General features: G+C 46.0%; 1 protein-coding gene and 1 pseudogene across 5 annotated transcripts in view; one reads left to right on the forward strand and one right to left on the reverse strand.

Annotated features, from left to right (window-relative positions):
- Window positions 1-15,720, forward strand: part of SHLD1 (shieldin complex subunit 1) — an 81,486-nt gene that overhangs the window by 7,384 nt on the left and 58,382 nt on the right. For 4 of the 5 annotated variants that reach the window (XM_081833199.1, XM_006735489.3, XM_081833203.1 and 1 more), the window contains exon 2: window positions 3,294-3,475. In XM_081833199.1, coding sequence (XP_081689325.1) covers window positions 3,298-3,475 — 178 coding nt within the window. In that variant the 5' untranslated portion in view covers window positions 3,294-3,297. Of the gene's footprint in view, window positions 1-1,242; window positions 1,580-3,293; window positions 3,476-15,720 lie in introns of those variants that run through there. The other variant, XM_081833200.1, reaches the window with a different exon arrangement.
- LOC102734784 (cytochrome c oxidase subunit 7B, mitochondrial pseudogene) lies at window positions 12,109-12,523 on the reverse strand (annotated as a pseudogene).

Below are 15,720 nucleotides of genomic sequence, written 5' to 3' on the forward strand. Positions count from 1 at the left end.
CGATGCGGGACTCGATCCCGGGACTCCAGGATCATGACCTGAGCTGAAGGCAGTCGCTTAACCAACTGAGCCACCCAGGCGCCCAAATAAATAAAATCTTTAAAAAAAAAAAACAACAAAAAAACTTCAGGCTTGGTTGGCTAATATAATGTGTGAAAGATAGGATGTTCTTGCTTCTTTGGGAACCTTGATCCCTTTGCTTCTTGCAGAAGCAATCAGCTGCTGTCTTGGCTCACTCTCTGCCTGAGCGGATGTCCACAACAGCATGTGATCAGGCGTCCTCAAACAAGAAGAATCTTGCCAGGCCTCTCTGTTGATTTGTTTTTATACACCCCTATCTTTGCCTGATCAGGTGGTACTTTGGGCTGTGCAGACGCAGGAGGCTGGGAGGCCTTGGAGCTGGGTTCATCCTAGATTGGTACTTTCTAGATGAGTTTCTTTGGGCAGGTTACTCTGCTTCTCTCTGTGTCTGACTCTCTGACTGTAAATGAGGGTAGTAGCAGGATTACCTGCCTCCCAGGGCTGTTGTCCATAAAGCTCTTAGCACAAGGCTTGGCATCCAACCAACACTGGATAAATGTTATCTACTCTTATGCTTATTCTGAAATTGCTTGTTTCATTCAAACATATGTCTTTGAGATCTTTCAAGTTCCAACCATCATTTTAACAGCTGCACCATATTCCATAATATGGAATACGGCCTCCTCCCAAAGCTATTCCTCCTCTACTCTTCTCTAACTCAGGCCATAAAACCACCCCATCGTCAAAGCTGCCACTCCTTGTTGACTCTCAGTTTCTCTTCAACCTCGTTATCCATTCAGTTATTAAGTTCTACTCTCATTTTAGTTCCTAAATATGTCACTTAATCTGTCCCCTGCTCTTTATTGCCCTGCCCTTAGTCACATGCTCCTCCTCTCTCACCGGGACCATGACAGGTGAAGGAATTCCTGTTGCTTCTGAGATTGCCTGCCACTGGGCTGAAACCCTGCAAGTGCATCTCCTATCCAGCTGCCAAATCTGCAGATCTGACCATGTAGCTCCTCTGCATGGCGCGTGGTGGCCCATGGCAGTCACGATGTGTGGTGTTGGCTACAATATGATTTATTGATGACAGCAATTTATGAGTCAGACTTGCAGAGGGAGAACACCTTATTTTATTTTTTAAGTGTTGGTTTTTTAAGAGATTTTATTTATTTTTGTGCGCGAGCTTGTGAGAGAGAGAGAGAGAGAGAGCGAGCACGAGCAGGTGGGAGGGGCAAAGGGAGAAGCAGACTCCCCGCTGAGCAGGGAGCCCGATGCAGGACTTGATCCCGGGACCCTGGGATCATGACCCGAGCCGAAGGCAGATGCTTAACTGACTGAGCCACCAAGGCGCCCTTATTTTATTTTTTTAGGAACACCTAATTTTTAACAAGGAATGTCCAAATGATGAACCCAGTAAGTCACCTTTGTGGTCTCTAGAGCTCAGCTGGAGAGTTTGTGTTTCCATGTTGCTGACAGCTGCCGGGCCTTGCCGTCCTTCCCAGAGCTGGTGTAGGAACAGGAGAGAGCCCCACGGTCATCCAGCTGAAACCACAGGGTTTGTTTCTCCCCAGTTACTCATGCGTGACTATTCTTTGAGTCTCACTTTGAACTCCCGACAGCCATGCCATTGTGGTTGCCCAAGCTGGTTCTACTGGTGTTTATGTTCTCCTCCAGCCATGGTCTGGCCTGCCCCTTGCTTGGGGATAACCTCATCCAGAAAGCTTACTGTCCGTTTCTGGGTTCTCCTCTGTCTTGTCCTTGTGTTTACATGGTATATCTCTGTGTTTGGATCGTCCCAAGCTGTGAGCAACTGGAAGGAAGGGTCTATTACATTCCCCTTCGTATACCCAGGGCCTGGCATGTGAAATAATTGAGTGAATGTGTGTTTGAGTATGCCACAGATAAAAATACAAATCATCTATAATCTCACTGTTCAGAAACTAAACCACTGAATTAATTACCATTAAGTTAATTTGGAATATACCCTTGCAGATGCTTTTTTTTAGCTATAGAACTGTAGATTTCTTACTCATACATACACACACACACACACACACACACGCTGACACCCCACACACGATACTGTATGTTACAGAAATCTTTTTTCCACGTAATATATCATGAACATTTTTTTTTTTTTTAAGATTTTATTTATTTGAGAGAGAGAGAGCATGAGAGGAGGGAGGGTCAGAGGGAAAAGCAGACTCCCCGCTGAGCAGGGAGCCCGATGCGGTACTCGATCCGGGGACTCCAGATCATGACCTGAGCCGAAGGCAGTAGCTTAACCAACTGAGCCACCCAGGCACCCTCATGAACAGTTTCTTGTCTCATTAAATATTCTTGTAGCCCTTGGATTATGGTGCTACATGGTGTTTCATCCTTATCAGACATGCAGCTTATTCTCCAGCTGAAATTATTTTATTTTTTAAAGATTTATTTGTTATTTTGTTTTATTTTATTTTTTAAAGATTTTTAAATTTATTTATTTGACAGAGAGAGACACAGTGAGAGAGGGAACACAAGCAGGGGGAGTGGGAGAGGGAGAAGCAGGCTTCCCGCCAAGCAGGGAGCCTGATGCGGGGCTCGATCCCAGGACCCTGGGACCATGACCTGAACCGAAGGCAGACACTTAACGACTGAGCCACCCAGGTGCTCCTTCTTTGTTATTTTAGAGAGAGAGCATGAGCAGGAAGGGCAGAGGGAGAGGGAGAGTCTCCAGCAGACTCCACACTGAACGCAGAGCCTGTCGTGGGGCTCAATCTCACGACCCTGAGATCACCCCCTGAGCTGAAACCAAAAGTCAAGACGCTTAACCGACTGAGCCACACAGGCGCCCCTCCAGGTGAAATTATTAATGGTTTCTTTCTTTTTTTTTTTAAAGATTTTATTTATTTATTTATTTATTTGAGAGAGAGAGAAACAGCATGAGAGAGGAGAGGGTCAGAGGGAGAAGCAGGTCCCCCGCTGAGCCGGGAGCCCGATGCGGGACTTGATCCCAGGACTCCACATCATGACCTGAGCCGAAGGCAGTCGCCCAACCAACTGAGCCACCCAGGTGCCCTATTAATGGTTTCTTTCTGTGCTGAGAGTGTCTGTTTCTCCTGATGAAGAAACGTGGTAAACAAATACTGGGTCTAAAGTAAGGACAAGGAAGACCGTTACTAACGGGAACATGAAGTATTCTGGGACTTGCGCCCTTCAAGCTGTGGCGGAAATGGAGACTCCTCTTCTGCAGTGCCTTTTGTATTGAATTGTTTTTCCCATGGCAGGACTATGGCGACCCAGGAAGCCACTCCAGACAGCCAGTCAGAGGAGAGCAGTGCTTTGGACTTGCCACCAGTTGATGACATAAGAGATTATGTGCTGCAGAGACCCCACCAGGAGGCCGACAGCGAGGCGTTTAATTCTGTGGAAACCCTTTCTCTTCCTTCCTCTTCTGATGTGGATTCAGGTAAGAAGCAGAGTTCAAAACAAGCTAACACTGACACACACACACACACACATACACACACACTCTATATACGGGTATGTGTTTGTTTCTCTCCCTTCCGGTAGCACCTCTCTGAGGAATGGCCCATTGTCTGGGGTAGAAAACATCTTATCTAAGCACTATGGGGAGAGACTTCAAAGGACAAGCTCCCTGGTGTAACCGTGACAGGGAGCTGTTTCCTGGAGGCCTTTTTTGTCTCAGTCCCTTTCTAATCGCCGTCCAGCTGCATTCAGAGGCTCAACAGGGAGAGGGTGGAAGTGTTTTTTGTTTTGTTCTTTTAAAACTTCAGAAAGTGGCAATGTGGGCCTGTTTTATGTTATAGGTGATAGTAACAGGGATTTTAGTATTCCTTGTATGAAGTATGCTCTGCATTTGGGGAACAACTTTTCTACAAGTTTCCCTGGCAGAATTGCCAAAAAGTCTATTACTTAAGCTTACTGATGATTCCTTGACATAGTTAGTGACCATCTCTGGTTCCAAAGCCCTTGTCTTCCCCATTCGTTGCCCGGTCCAGACCCGGAGGTCCACGGACATGGACTCAGAGCTCTGCCACTTACTGGCTATGGGACTTGGGGGGACATTTCTTAACAGTTTTGAGCTCTGTGTACTTGACATCATCACTTAGACTTCTGTTAGGCTTCTTAAATTTGATACATCCTAAACCAGATTGCTAATTTCTCTCCCCGCCTCCCCAGTTCCTTCCCTCTCATATACACACACCTGTTCTTTGAGGCTTTCTCATCTCAGAAAAGCACTTTTACCCATCTGTTCACTTAGGCCCAAACCTAGGAGTCCTTCTCAACCTCTCTCACGTTCGGTCCCTCACTGTCAGCTCCACTGAATAAATCTAGAATCTGAAGAGTTTTGCCATCTCCATGGCCACCACCCTGGTGTGAGCCACTGTTGTCTGTCTTCTGGATTATTGTTACATCTCCTAACCACCTCTTTCCATACCTGCCCTTGTCCTCCTAAAGTTTCTCTTCAACACAGCCACCAGAAGATCCTTTTAAAATACAAATCAGATCATGTTAGTCCTTGGCGCAAAGCTCCCATGGCTTCTCATCTGTCTCAGAGCAAAAGCCTAAGTCCTTAGCTGGTGCCCATGCCCTCTGGGCCCTGGACCTGCCGCCTCTCTAACCTCACCTCCTACCCATCTCCTTGCCCTCTCCGGGCTGGGCCTCCGCCACACCAAGTGTGTGTCGCCCTTCACGGAGGCCCACCCTTGCCTCCCGCATCTAAGAGCCAGCCCCCCTCCCTCCTGCTGAGGTTCTTCTGTCATCCCCTACCCCGGCTTTATTCCTCTCCACAGCAGCAGGGCCATTGGGCACCCTAGGTAGGACTGTTAGTTTCTTTGTCTCCCCGCATTGGAATATAAACTCCAGGATAGGAGGTACTCAGTAAGTACTTGTATGAGGAAAGAATGAGTAAATGTTAACTGCCATTATTATTTCATTAAGAGATATACCTGTATGGATTTGGGGCTGAACTTGATCCTAACATAAAACTCTGTTCTCCTCTCTACTCCCTACACGTCTAGCTTAAGGCTGGTTATGAGTGACTTTGGAACGTTCCATGTATAAGGAGTGGGAGTCATAGGCGGCACTGAATTAGGTGAAGCCTGAATTTAGCCCCATAGCACGATCAGTGTTGGAGGAGATTGTCAGATTGCCTCTGGCTTCCAGAAGAAAAGTCAAATTGTGTAACTGCTGGAGACACGGCCAAACTGTCAGCCATCAGTGTGTGCAAAGGAAGTTATCAACTCATGTGCAGTGATATAAATCCTGTGCCATTTTTGTCAAGATAGAACACAAGAGGCTTGGGCGCCTGGGTGGCTCAGTCGTTAAGCGTCTGCCTTCAGCTCAGGTCATGATCCCAGGGTCCTGGGATTGAGTCCCACATCGGGCTCCCTGCTTGGCGGGAAGCCTGCTTCTCCCTCTCCCACTCCCCCTGCTTGTGTTCCTGCTCTCGCTGTCTCTCTCTGTCAAATAAATAAAATCTTTAAAAAAAAAAAAAAAGAACACAAGAGGCTTATAATGGGCACCCCACACCTGGGTGAGTCACTCTGGGCCTGTGCCCTTTGGGGTCTCAGCTCTCATTTCTCTCCTCCCTGCTTGGGCCTCCGCCCCATCCCTGGGTGCTGGGGGCCTTCACATGTCACGCATCAAAGCCTCCCAAAAAACAATTTGAAACTTAGACTGAAAGACAAATGACTAACCGTAGCTTCAAGTGTTGGCTTTTCCAGGAAGCTCTTTGTTCAAGAGGACCTAGCCCTAAAAGAATGGTTTAATTTCAGGAATCAAGGACAGGTAGAAGAGAGATTTGGAGGCTCTTTCTGATGTTCCTAAAATGCAGTCCTAAACTCTGGGGGAAGTCACTGTCCTAACTGCCCAGCCTGATTTACTCTGGGCTGATCATCTTCCATCTCCAGTTTCTCAAAACTGTCCAGGGTCTTGAGTTTTGATTTTCTGTTTATAAGTAGATCCACTTTCCTTCCCTTCACTGTGTTCATGAGTAGGTGTACTTACAGGTTCTCTCCCCCATAGCCCTCCAGCAGATTTTGCCCACATTTTAATCTAGTTCTGATAACTCTGGATCTGTTCTTTACTCAGAGACACATTGGTCTCTCTTGGTGCTCTGATGGCTACTGTTCTATTTCAGATTCTTAACATATCCCACTCCCTGGCCAACTTGCATTCTTGGTTTGCTTGTTTGCTGTTGTGTGTTGTTAGGAAGTTGACCTTCTAGGGGTTGGTGAATACAGTCAGAGATTTCCAGCTGACAGTCACCATTGGGCTGTACCCACCCTAGTACTCGCTCACTGTTGGCTACACTCATGTGGCTTGTGTTTGGCTCACCGTGTGGTTGACTATCTCAAGAACTGGTTGAGTATGGTAGGTTGCTCATAGTGGAATGGAGGTCTGAGGATGAAGCCAGGACCTGGCTTCTCTGGCTGCTGGGTGAAATAGGAGCCAGGAGCTGACCTTTAAGATTCAGTCATGGGTGGGCACCTGGTGGCTCAGTCAGTTATGCATCTGCCTTCAGCTCAGGTCATGATCCCGGAGTCCCAGGATCGAGCGCCGTGTCAGGCTCTCTGCTCAGCGGGGAGTCTGCTTCTCCCTCTGCCCCTCCCCCTGCTCTCGCTCTTTCTCTCTTTCTCTCTCAAAAACAAATAAATAATCTAAAAAAAAAAAGATTCAGTCAAATTAGCCCAACTGTCAAAACCTACAGTCGAAATTCAGACACACAGTTAGCAAGGGGGTGGGGTCCACCGTGGTGGTATAGAATAGCCCACTGGTAGCAGAGCACAGCCCTGCAAGGGGTAACGCAGCAAGAGTACCCAGAAATCCCGGCAGGTGGCAGTCAGTGTGCAGATGGCTTATCAGTGAGTGGCGAGGTCCCAACTTCAAGGTTGGAGTCAGCATCACAGCTGTAAACCCTGGAAGAGTAGCAGGCTAGGGACGAGTGGCCTCTGTTTTAGGAGATGGCAGGGACCACTGGAGAAGCCAGGTTGTAAGGAAAGGGACCCAAGCTGAAGCCTCACTTTTGTAGAGGATCCCCCATTTCACCGTGCAGCTGCCTCTGGCTTTGGCCATCACTCACCTGCTCTTCCCAGTGAGGCTTTTTGAAGGGGTTGCCTGTCTTCCATTCTGCTGCTTCTTACAGTTGTTCCTCATTCCTGGGCACATATCCTCCACCCCCATTACGCACAAAACTAGGCCTGCCCTTGCTCCCATGCCAGTGATCTTCCCCAGGAGCTAAACCTTATGGATTTTTTTTTTTAAGATTTATTTATTTATCTGAGGGGCGCCTGGGTGGCTCAGTCGTTGGGCGTCTGCCTTGGGCTCAGGTCGTGGTCCCAGGGTCCTGGGATCAAACCCTGCATTGGGCTCCCTGCTCCGCAGGGAGCCTGCTTCTCCCTCTCCCACTCCCACTGCTTGTGTTCCCTCTCTCCCTGTCTCTCTGTCAAATAAATAAAAGATTTATTTATTTATTTGAGAGAGCGTGTGCGCACGCACATAAGCATGCACATGTGAGTGGGGGGAGGGGCAGAGGGAGAGAATCTCAAGCAGACTCGCCGCTGAGCTCGGAGCCCAAAGAGGGGCTCAGTCTGACCATCCTGAGATCATGACCTGAGCCGAAATCAAGAGTCGGATGCATATCCTAGCGAGCCACCCAGGTGCCCCCCTAATGGATACTTCCCTGCCCTTATCTTGTATGCCCAACTGCCATATCACTGTTCATGCCCTGGAGGAGGATATTAGTAGCAAGGGACATGAGACTTAAGAGCACTTTCTAGGAAACTCAATGAGTTGATAAGAATCTGAAAGTATTAGTCAGAAAAACCTGAAAGCCTTGGTCATTTCAGTCTGGGTACCCAAAGGCAGGCGAGACTGGGCTGTGTCTGTCCACATGAACACAGCTCATCTGTCTTGAACTGGTGGCTTGGGCGAGGGTTGTCTGACCACTCCTTATGAAGTGATGATAGAACAAACAACTTGTCACCTGAGCCAGGCGCAGGAGCATGAAAGTGCCTCCCTCTGTCCTTCCTGGTGAGATCCGGCAGAAGACCACACTTGCCAACAAGGTCTTCCTGAAACCGCATTTCTGTCACATTCCTCTGTTTAAGTCCCTTGGAGATGTGTGTAATCTCATGTCCGGGGCGTGTGTTCAAAATATTTAATGACGATTCCGCAGGATTGCAATATTTTAATAACTGGCAAGGCCCCAGGCAACGTACAGGTGCATGCCAAGGCCCCTGCTGGTGGATGTCTAACTACCCATTCACATGGGCCTGCCACTCCTGTTGGGCTGGTTTTAATGCAGAGTCAGGCCGAAATGCCTCAGCTGCATTGTTCCCGTCCTTGAAATGTGCTCCTTCCTCCCTGGTCAACTCCAGGCCACTCCAGAGACTGCCGAATTGAGTCCAGTTCAGCCCGTCCGTTAATCTCCACCACACACTTATTTTTTTTTTTTTTTTAAGATTTTATTTATATGAGAGAGAGAGAATGAGAGACAGAGAGCATGAGAGGCAGGAGGGTCAGAGGGAGAAGCAGACTCCCTGCCGAGCAGGGAGCCCGATGCGGGACTCGATCCTGGGACTCCAGGATCATGACCTGGGCCGAAGGCAGTCGCTTAACCAACTGAGCCACCCAGGCGCCCTCCACCACACACTTATTGATGGGCTTGGACGCCTTGCCTCTTAAATACTTGTTCCCTTTCTCTTTTGTTACTGGGCTTGAGAAAAGCATAGAGCAGGCAGAATGGAAGTGCCAAGGGAGGTGGTCAGTGGTCTTGGATAAACCCCTCAAAAGCAGTCACCAAGGTTTCCTGGAGGTGAAGTCCTGTGTGTACTACTCTCGCTTGAGAAAGTCTGCCTAGTTCATGTTGCTGATCTCATCAGGGCCCTCTGCAACCTTTGTTCCGGGGAGTGCCCCAGACACATTCTCATCAGGACAAAGAGCTCCTCTGAAGTTTTTGCTTACACATTGCAATATGGAGGTGGGAAATCTTTCTTTTTGAGCCCTTTCCTCAAACTTTAACTTCGAAGAGCATCTGTTAAGAACTTGGCTGATACTTGAACATTAAACACAGTAAGTCTTTGATGATTAAAAGCCCTAGCTGACAGCCCAAGCTCTGTGTCTAAAGTTAAATAGCGGTTTAATGTCCCCTTTTTTTGCTTTTGGAATCTGTCAACATCCCAATCTTCAAAGGCCATTTTGTAACTAATGTATATTTATGTACATTTATGTAGAAATGTATATTTATGTTTATTACATATTTAATGTATATTTATGTACATTTATGTACAAATATATATTCTAACTAATGTATACTTAGGCATTTCATCCAAGGAATTTGCTATTTAAGAGTAGATAAATATAAGGAGTGCCTGGGTGGCCCATTCAGTTAAGTGTCTGCCTTCGGCTCAGGTCATGATCCCAGGGTCTCGGGATCGAGTTCCACATCGGGCTCCTTGCTCAGCGGGGAGCCTGACTCTCCCTCTGCCTGCCACTCCCCCTGCTTGTACTCCCTCGCTCTCTCTCTCTCTCTGACAAATACATAAATAAAATCTTAAAAAAAAAAAAAGAGTAGATAACTATATCTTTTTTCCTTTCAATGAATCACCCGAGGTCACAGAGCAACCTGGCAACTCCTATTTCCTCGGTGACCCTCTATACAGACTATTGTAACTGTGACTTTTCCACCCCTTTTCTAAAAATAGAAGAATATAGTTCTCTATTTTAGGCTACTAAATTGTAGATAACGTTAAATAGTCATTAGAAATACTAGTATAAGAGGAGAATTATTTTCAAAGGCTATTTGCTGACTGCAGCATCTCTCACTGCTCCTCTGTTTTGAGTTTCAAAGACACCTGCTGTGGGAGAAGAGACTTGTTTACTTCTGTGTACTTTGCCTGCACTTATAGTTTTAAAAAGAAATCCCAGCTGATTTGAAAGACGGGCTGTATTCCTGTCGAGAGCCACACCTACTGACATTTATCTCTGAAGTTCAGGTGTACAGAGTCTGACCTGATAGCTCTCTCTCAAGGCTACTGCAAGTGAGCATTCACTCATGACTTGTCACTCAGCTGTGTCTTTTTTTTTTAAGATTTTATTTATTTGTTTGAGAGAGAGAGAGAGCATGAGCGGGGGCAGGGGGGCAGAGGGAGAGGAAGAAGCAAACTCCCCACTGAGCAGGGAGCCCGATGTGGGGCTCGATCCCAGGAGCCTGGGATCATGACCTGAGCCGAAGGCAGACACTTAACCGACTGAGCCACCCGGGCGCCCTGTGTCTTCTTAAAGTATGAGAAAACAACTTGATTGAAATAATCAAATGTACCCCATCATAAGTACCATTCACTGTGATGTGTTTGTAGGACAGAGGAGACTATATGCAGTTGAGAAGAGATTAATAGTTTATCATTTGTTGTACACGTACATTCCAGGCGCCGTGCTGTGCATTTTCTGTGCACCGTTCCTTCTGATTCTTATATCCACCCCTGAGAAATAAGTACTGTTGTGATCTCCATGTTACCCAGGAGGAAATAGTCTTTGAGAGGTTACATATTGATATGTTACCCAAAGAATAGTGGGAAGCCAAGACTCAAATCTGGGTCAGGCTGACTTCAAAGGCAGAACTTTAAAGAAATGCGAACATTCAGGCATGAGTAAGTGCTAAGTAGTAAGTCTTAAATATTTCTCCTCCTAAGTGTTTCTCCTTCAGTCTCTGCTGGCTTCTTTCTGCTAACCCTGCTAACCCTAAATATACCTTTAGTATCAGCACCATCCCAGGGGTGACCAGGACTGTGGTTCATTTTGACCAGGGTCCTATCCACTGCTCCCTGAGCTCGCCTTTCAGCCTCTCATCTTCCCATTGCTGAAGAAGCTCTAACCACCTGCAGACTAATTGGAGAGAAGGCATTGCCTTCTCAGTTAAATTTCTCAACACCAAGTAGGATGCAACTGCTTATGTTAAAACCAAGGGAAGAGGGATGCCTAGGTGGCTCAGTTGGTTAAATGTCTGCCTTTGGCTCAGGTCATGATCCCAGGGTCCTGGGATTCAGCCCCACATCCTGCTCCCTGCTCAGCGGGGAGCCTGCTTCTCCCTCTCCCTCTGCCACTCCCCCTGCTCTAGCTCACACTCTCTTTCTCTTTCTCAAATAAATAAATAAAATCTTTAAAAACCAAGGGAAGAAAACGAGTCTTCTCAGTCTGTTTGCTGGAATAAATACAACCCTTGATAACTTTTCTGTCCAGAAGAAATTTTCTCATCTGGCCCAGGAACTATTCTTAAACTTGGCTCTCTGCCCTTTGAAGTTATAAATCATGCTGTTTGCTGAGTGGCTGCCCTTTATTTACCTCCAGGCTCCCTGGAGGTTTTCCTAGAGCTGGGTTTTGATAACGTGCTTGAAGCGACAAAAACCCAGCTTACTGGAACATACTTTTTAAGGGTAAGTGCTTTATCCATTCCTGGGTCGCCCATGCTTGTCTTTCAGGATTCACATTTTGTTCTCTGCCTGTCTCATCACACGGTGCCTGCAGTTGTTGCCTTTTAAACCTAGACCCTGACGGGTGAGCAGAGAATAAGGGTATATAGTGCCTGGCACACAGTAGGTGCTCAGTAAAGGCTGGTTGAATGAATCAATGGAAAGCATATATACATGGAATTTGATAAGGTATGAAAATAGATATAAAGTAGTACAGTCCCTTGATCACCAGATTAGAGCTTTGTCATCAAATTTAAGCTGTGAGTGATCTTACATGTACTCTAGGATGAGAAAGCTTCTAAGTTAAATAGTATATACTCTTACCTAATCCCTGCAGATTTGCTTAACTCTCATTTGGAAAGTCTTCAGACTAGCCCACCCTGGCCTCTCAAAAGCCCTCAGCTTTTTCTCTTGATGAGAATACAGCAGAGAAATGAACATCTGTGAGGAGACAGAAGGCTTCTGAGAGCAGACAATTATCACTCCCATTTCTCTATGGTGAAGAAAGTATGTTCCAAGCAGAATTGTTTCCTTAATTTATTTTTCCAGCAAATATTTCTCTTAATTCTAGTGCATGAGACTATGGCTTTAAGGAATATCCCTAACGACTGCTTTTTACTTATTTTATTTTAATTTTTTTGAAGGTTTCACATGTACTTTATTTCTTCAGTCATGCCTTATTTTAATGCGTGCACAGTGCTTTTACTTGGCATCAATTATGAGTTGGTTTTGAAACAATTCCGTATTACACCAGCTGGGATAATTACTGATCTCTCCATTCCTTTGGGGTGACTCTGCCAACAGGGGACAGGTTCCATTCTATTCCATTCTCTTCTAGTTAGTGTTGCTCTGTATGCCCACACAGCAACGCAGAAAGTGGCCCCACTGGCTGAGGCAGCCTTACCATATTTGTCACGGATATCAGGTGTCTGTTTCTGGTGGCTCTGCTTTGCCATTGTTTGCCGAATCCTTTGAACTTGGAGATGGCTTAGAGCTGGGGGGTTTTTTGGCCATGGGAACATCAGGAAGCTGCAGACAGAACAGTGGCAACTCCAGCTGCTGGTTTGTTACAACTTCATGCCCAGTTCGCTTGCAAAGCACCCTCTAAGGACTGCTTTATTTTTTTTTTTAAGAATTTTTTATTTATTCACTTGAGACAGAGAGATACAGAGAGAGAGAGAGAGAGAGTAGGAGCAGTGGGGAGAGGCGGAGGGAGAGGGAGAAGCAGACTCCCTGCTGAGCAGGGAGCCCGATGCGGGGCTCAATCCCAGGACCTGGAGATCATGACCTGAGCCAAAGGCAGACGCCCAACGACTGAGCCACCCAGGCGCCCCTAAGGACTGCTTTTTAAAACTATCTTTTTTTTTTTATAAGTTTATTTAAGTAATCTCAACACCCAACGTGGGGCTTGAACTCATGACCCCAAACCAAGATCCACACGCTCTTCCAGGCGCCCCGAGAAAACTCTCATTACATTTCATAGCATTATGAATTTTTTCCTGCTCACAAAATAAGGCAATTGAGTGGAAAATTTAAATAAGTTCTAAAAACAAGCCAAGAGATTTCGCCCCATTTCTTCACAATGTACTCAGTCAATAGATCCAGAATTTTCTTCTATAAAGAACTCCTGGAAAATATTAGGGCATGTTGGGCACAGGATAAGTAAAAAGATAAGGCAGTTACCCATGGGCCCATGCCATTTTAGAAGTCGAGTTTGAGGGAGAATGGGGTAAAATAATATTGCATGTTTTTAGCCGGTAAAACTGGCCCTGGGTCTAGAACCTGGAGATGGCGCCTGGCAATTGCTTGCTATGAGGCAGTGTTTGAGTCTGCTGCCCTCTAGTGACTACTTTTTGCATATTCCTGAGCCTTACCAAGAACAAGAATTTAAGTGTACCAGATGTGGTAAGCCTTTATAATTCATTGTTTGCAGAGTTTTTGTGCCTACTAGAAATAAAACCTCCAAGTTATTAGAGATTACTCAGTTGGAATCTGAGAAGCTAACTTGTCTTAAGGCCACCAGTGTTAAATCTAGTTACTGTACATGCATTGTACGATTTGAGGACACCTTTTCATTTATCTTTCTTGACTGATAGCAGGCTAGAATACAAACATTAGAAAATGATATCTGATTTTTCTTTGTTCCTTTGCCAAGAAAAGTTGTGCTTTTCTGCAAAGATAAGACCAAAGGATTTAAATTTGCCTTATTTGATGAAATTATAGTAGCATTAAAGGATAATGAGATTTTAAAAATCTTTTGGGATTTCTAATCTGACAAGATGGCATACCCATTACTTCCTGCTAAACACAACTATAAACCGTAGAAGTGTGGGAGGCAGTCGAAGAATATCAAGCAATGGTAAGAAGATGAATTGGTTCTGGGCCCCACGACTGAAGGAACCACACAGAGGCAGGGTGTCTTCTGTTCCCGCGCCCCCCCCCCCACCCCGCCCAACAGAAGGTGACCAGAACTTGGTGCCTTTCAGCCTGCCACCTAGCAACAAGAAGGGGCCCAGGTAGGTTCGTTTCTCCCCAGGACTGCCACATCACCAGGAGAGCCCAGCACCCACCAAAAGGGAATCTGTAGAAAAACCCATAATAGAGACCAGAGGAAGCACTCTCCTCCACTGGGCCAGAGACTCCACTCCTCTGCTAAGCCAGACCCAGGTGATGAGGGGGCATAAGCAAGGGGATTCTGCCAACACAGTAAGTGACCTGGCCTGAGAAGCCCCTTTGTCCCCATGGGCCTGAGACTCCCCTTGCTCCCTTCCCTGTTACATTCACTGGGGCAGCTGGGGAGCAGCTGGGGGCGCTGGAAAAGGGGAATTCTAGTACAACAAGCAGCCCACCCGGAAAGCCTACCTTTAGAGGGGCCTGAGATCCACCCCCCACTGAAAGACACCCAGAGGCTGGGCTAGTCCCTCGGGCAGCCTCACCCAATAAACCAAGGAGACCAAAAGTAACAGCAAAGGCTCTGAAAATTAACCTGTCATTAGAACCACAGCCCATAAAAGTAGGCCATGAGCTGTGTGCTAAACCTAAACAGGATGGCTATATGCTAAAATAAAGGATTTAAATAGGACCAAGATCACTCATCCTACCAAGAAACAAAAATCACAACTTGAATGTCAGGTCACAGACACCAACACTGAGATGAAGCTGACATTGGCATGAACTGCTATGGCTTTTAAAGCAGTCACCATACAAGCACTTCCAGGATCGGTTACAGATTCTGTTGAAACAGATGACAAAATAGAAAAGCTCAGCGAAGAAATCCAAGTTATAAAAAAAGCAAATGGAAATGATTGACATGAAATCTACAATAGCCAAAAAATTGATAAATTGGGCCTCATCCAAATTAAAAACTTTTGCTCTCTGAAAGCCCACATAAAGTGGATGAAAAGACAAGGTACATACCAGGAAAAAAATATTTGCAAATCTGTTATCTGACAAAGGACTAGTGCCTCCAGTACATAAAGAACTGTCAAAACTCAACTGTAGAAAAGTAAACCATTCAAATAGAAAATAGGCAAAAGACACGGGGAGACATGTCTCCGAAGAGGATATTCAGGTAAGCCATCAGAAAAACAAATTAAACTAATAATGATACCTGTAGAAATGGCTAGGATAAAAATCGACACCACCAAATGCTGGTAAAGGAGCAGGGAAGCTGGACCACTCACACATTGCTGGTGGGAACGTAAAATGGCACAGCTGCTCTGGAAAAGAGTTTGGCAGTTTCTTATACAATTAAACTGGCAATTAGCATATGACCCAGTGATTGCTGAGAGAAACGAAAACTTACGTTTAAGCAAAAACCTATACACGAATGTTCGTAGCAGGTTTATTTATAACAGCGAAGAACTAGAACAGCCCAGATATCCTTCCTCAGGAGACGGTTAAGCAAACTGTGGTGTGTCCATACCAGGGAGTACCCGTCAGCGGTTAAGGGTAATGAACTATCCAGACACACAACGACGTGGGTGAATCTCCCAGGGAATTCAGCTGCAAGCGGGGGGAGCAAATTTCAAAAGTTTACATATTGTGTTTCATTTACATAATGTTTCTGAAGGGACAAAATTTTTAGAAATTGAAGAACAGACTGGTGGATGTCAGGGTTTGGGGTTGGGCAGAAGGGCAACATGTGGGATCCTTGTGATGGAAATAGTTTGTATGTTGACTGTGGTTGTGGATGGGTGAACCCAGGCATGTGATAAGA

Source organism: Leptonychotes weddellii, chromosome 10 (assembly GCF_054177405.1).
Source record: "Leptonychotes weddellii isolate Sample4059 chromosome 10, ASM5417740v2, whole genome shotgun sequence".
NCBI classification, from domain to species: Eukaryota; Metazoa; Chordata; class Mammalia; order Carnivora; family Phocidae; genus Leptonychotes; species Leptonychotes weddellii.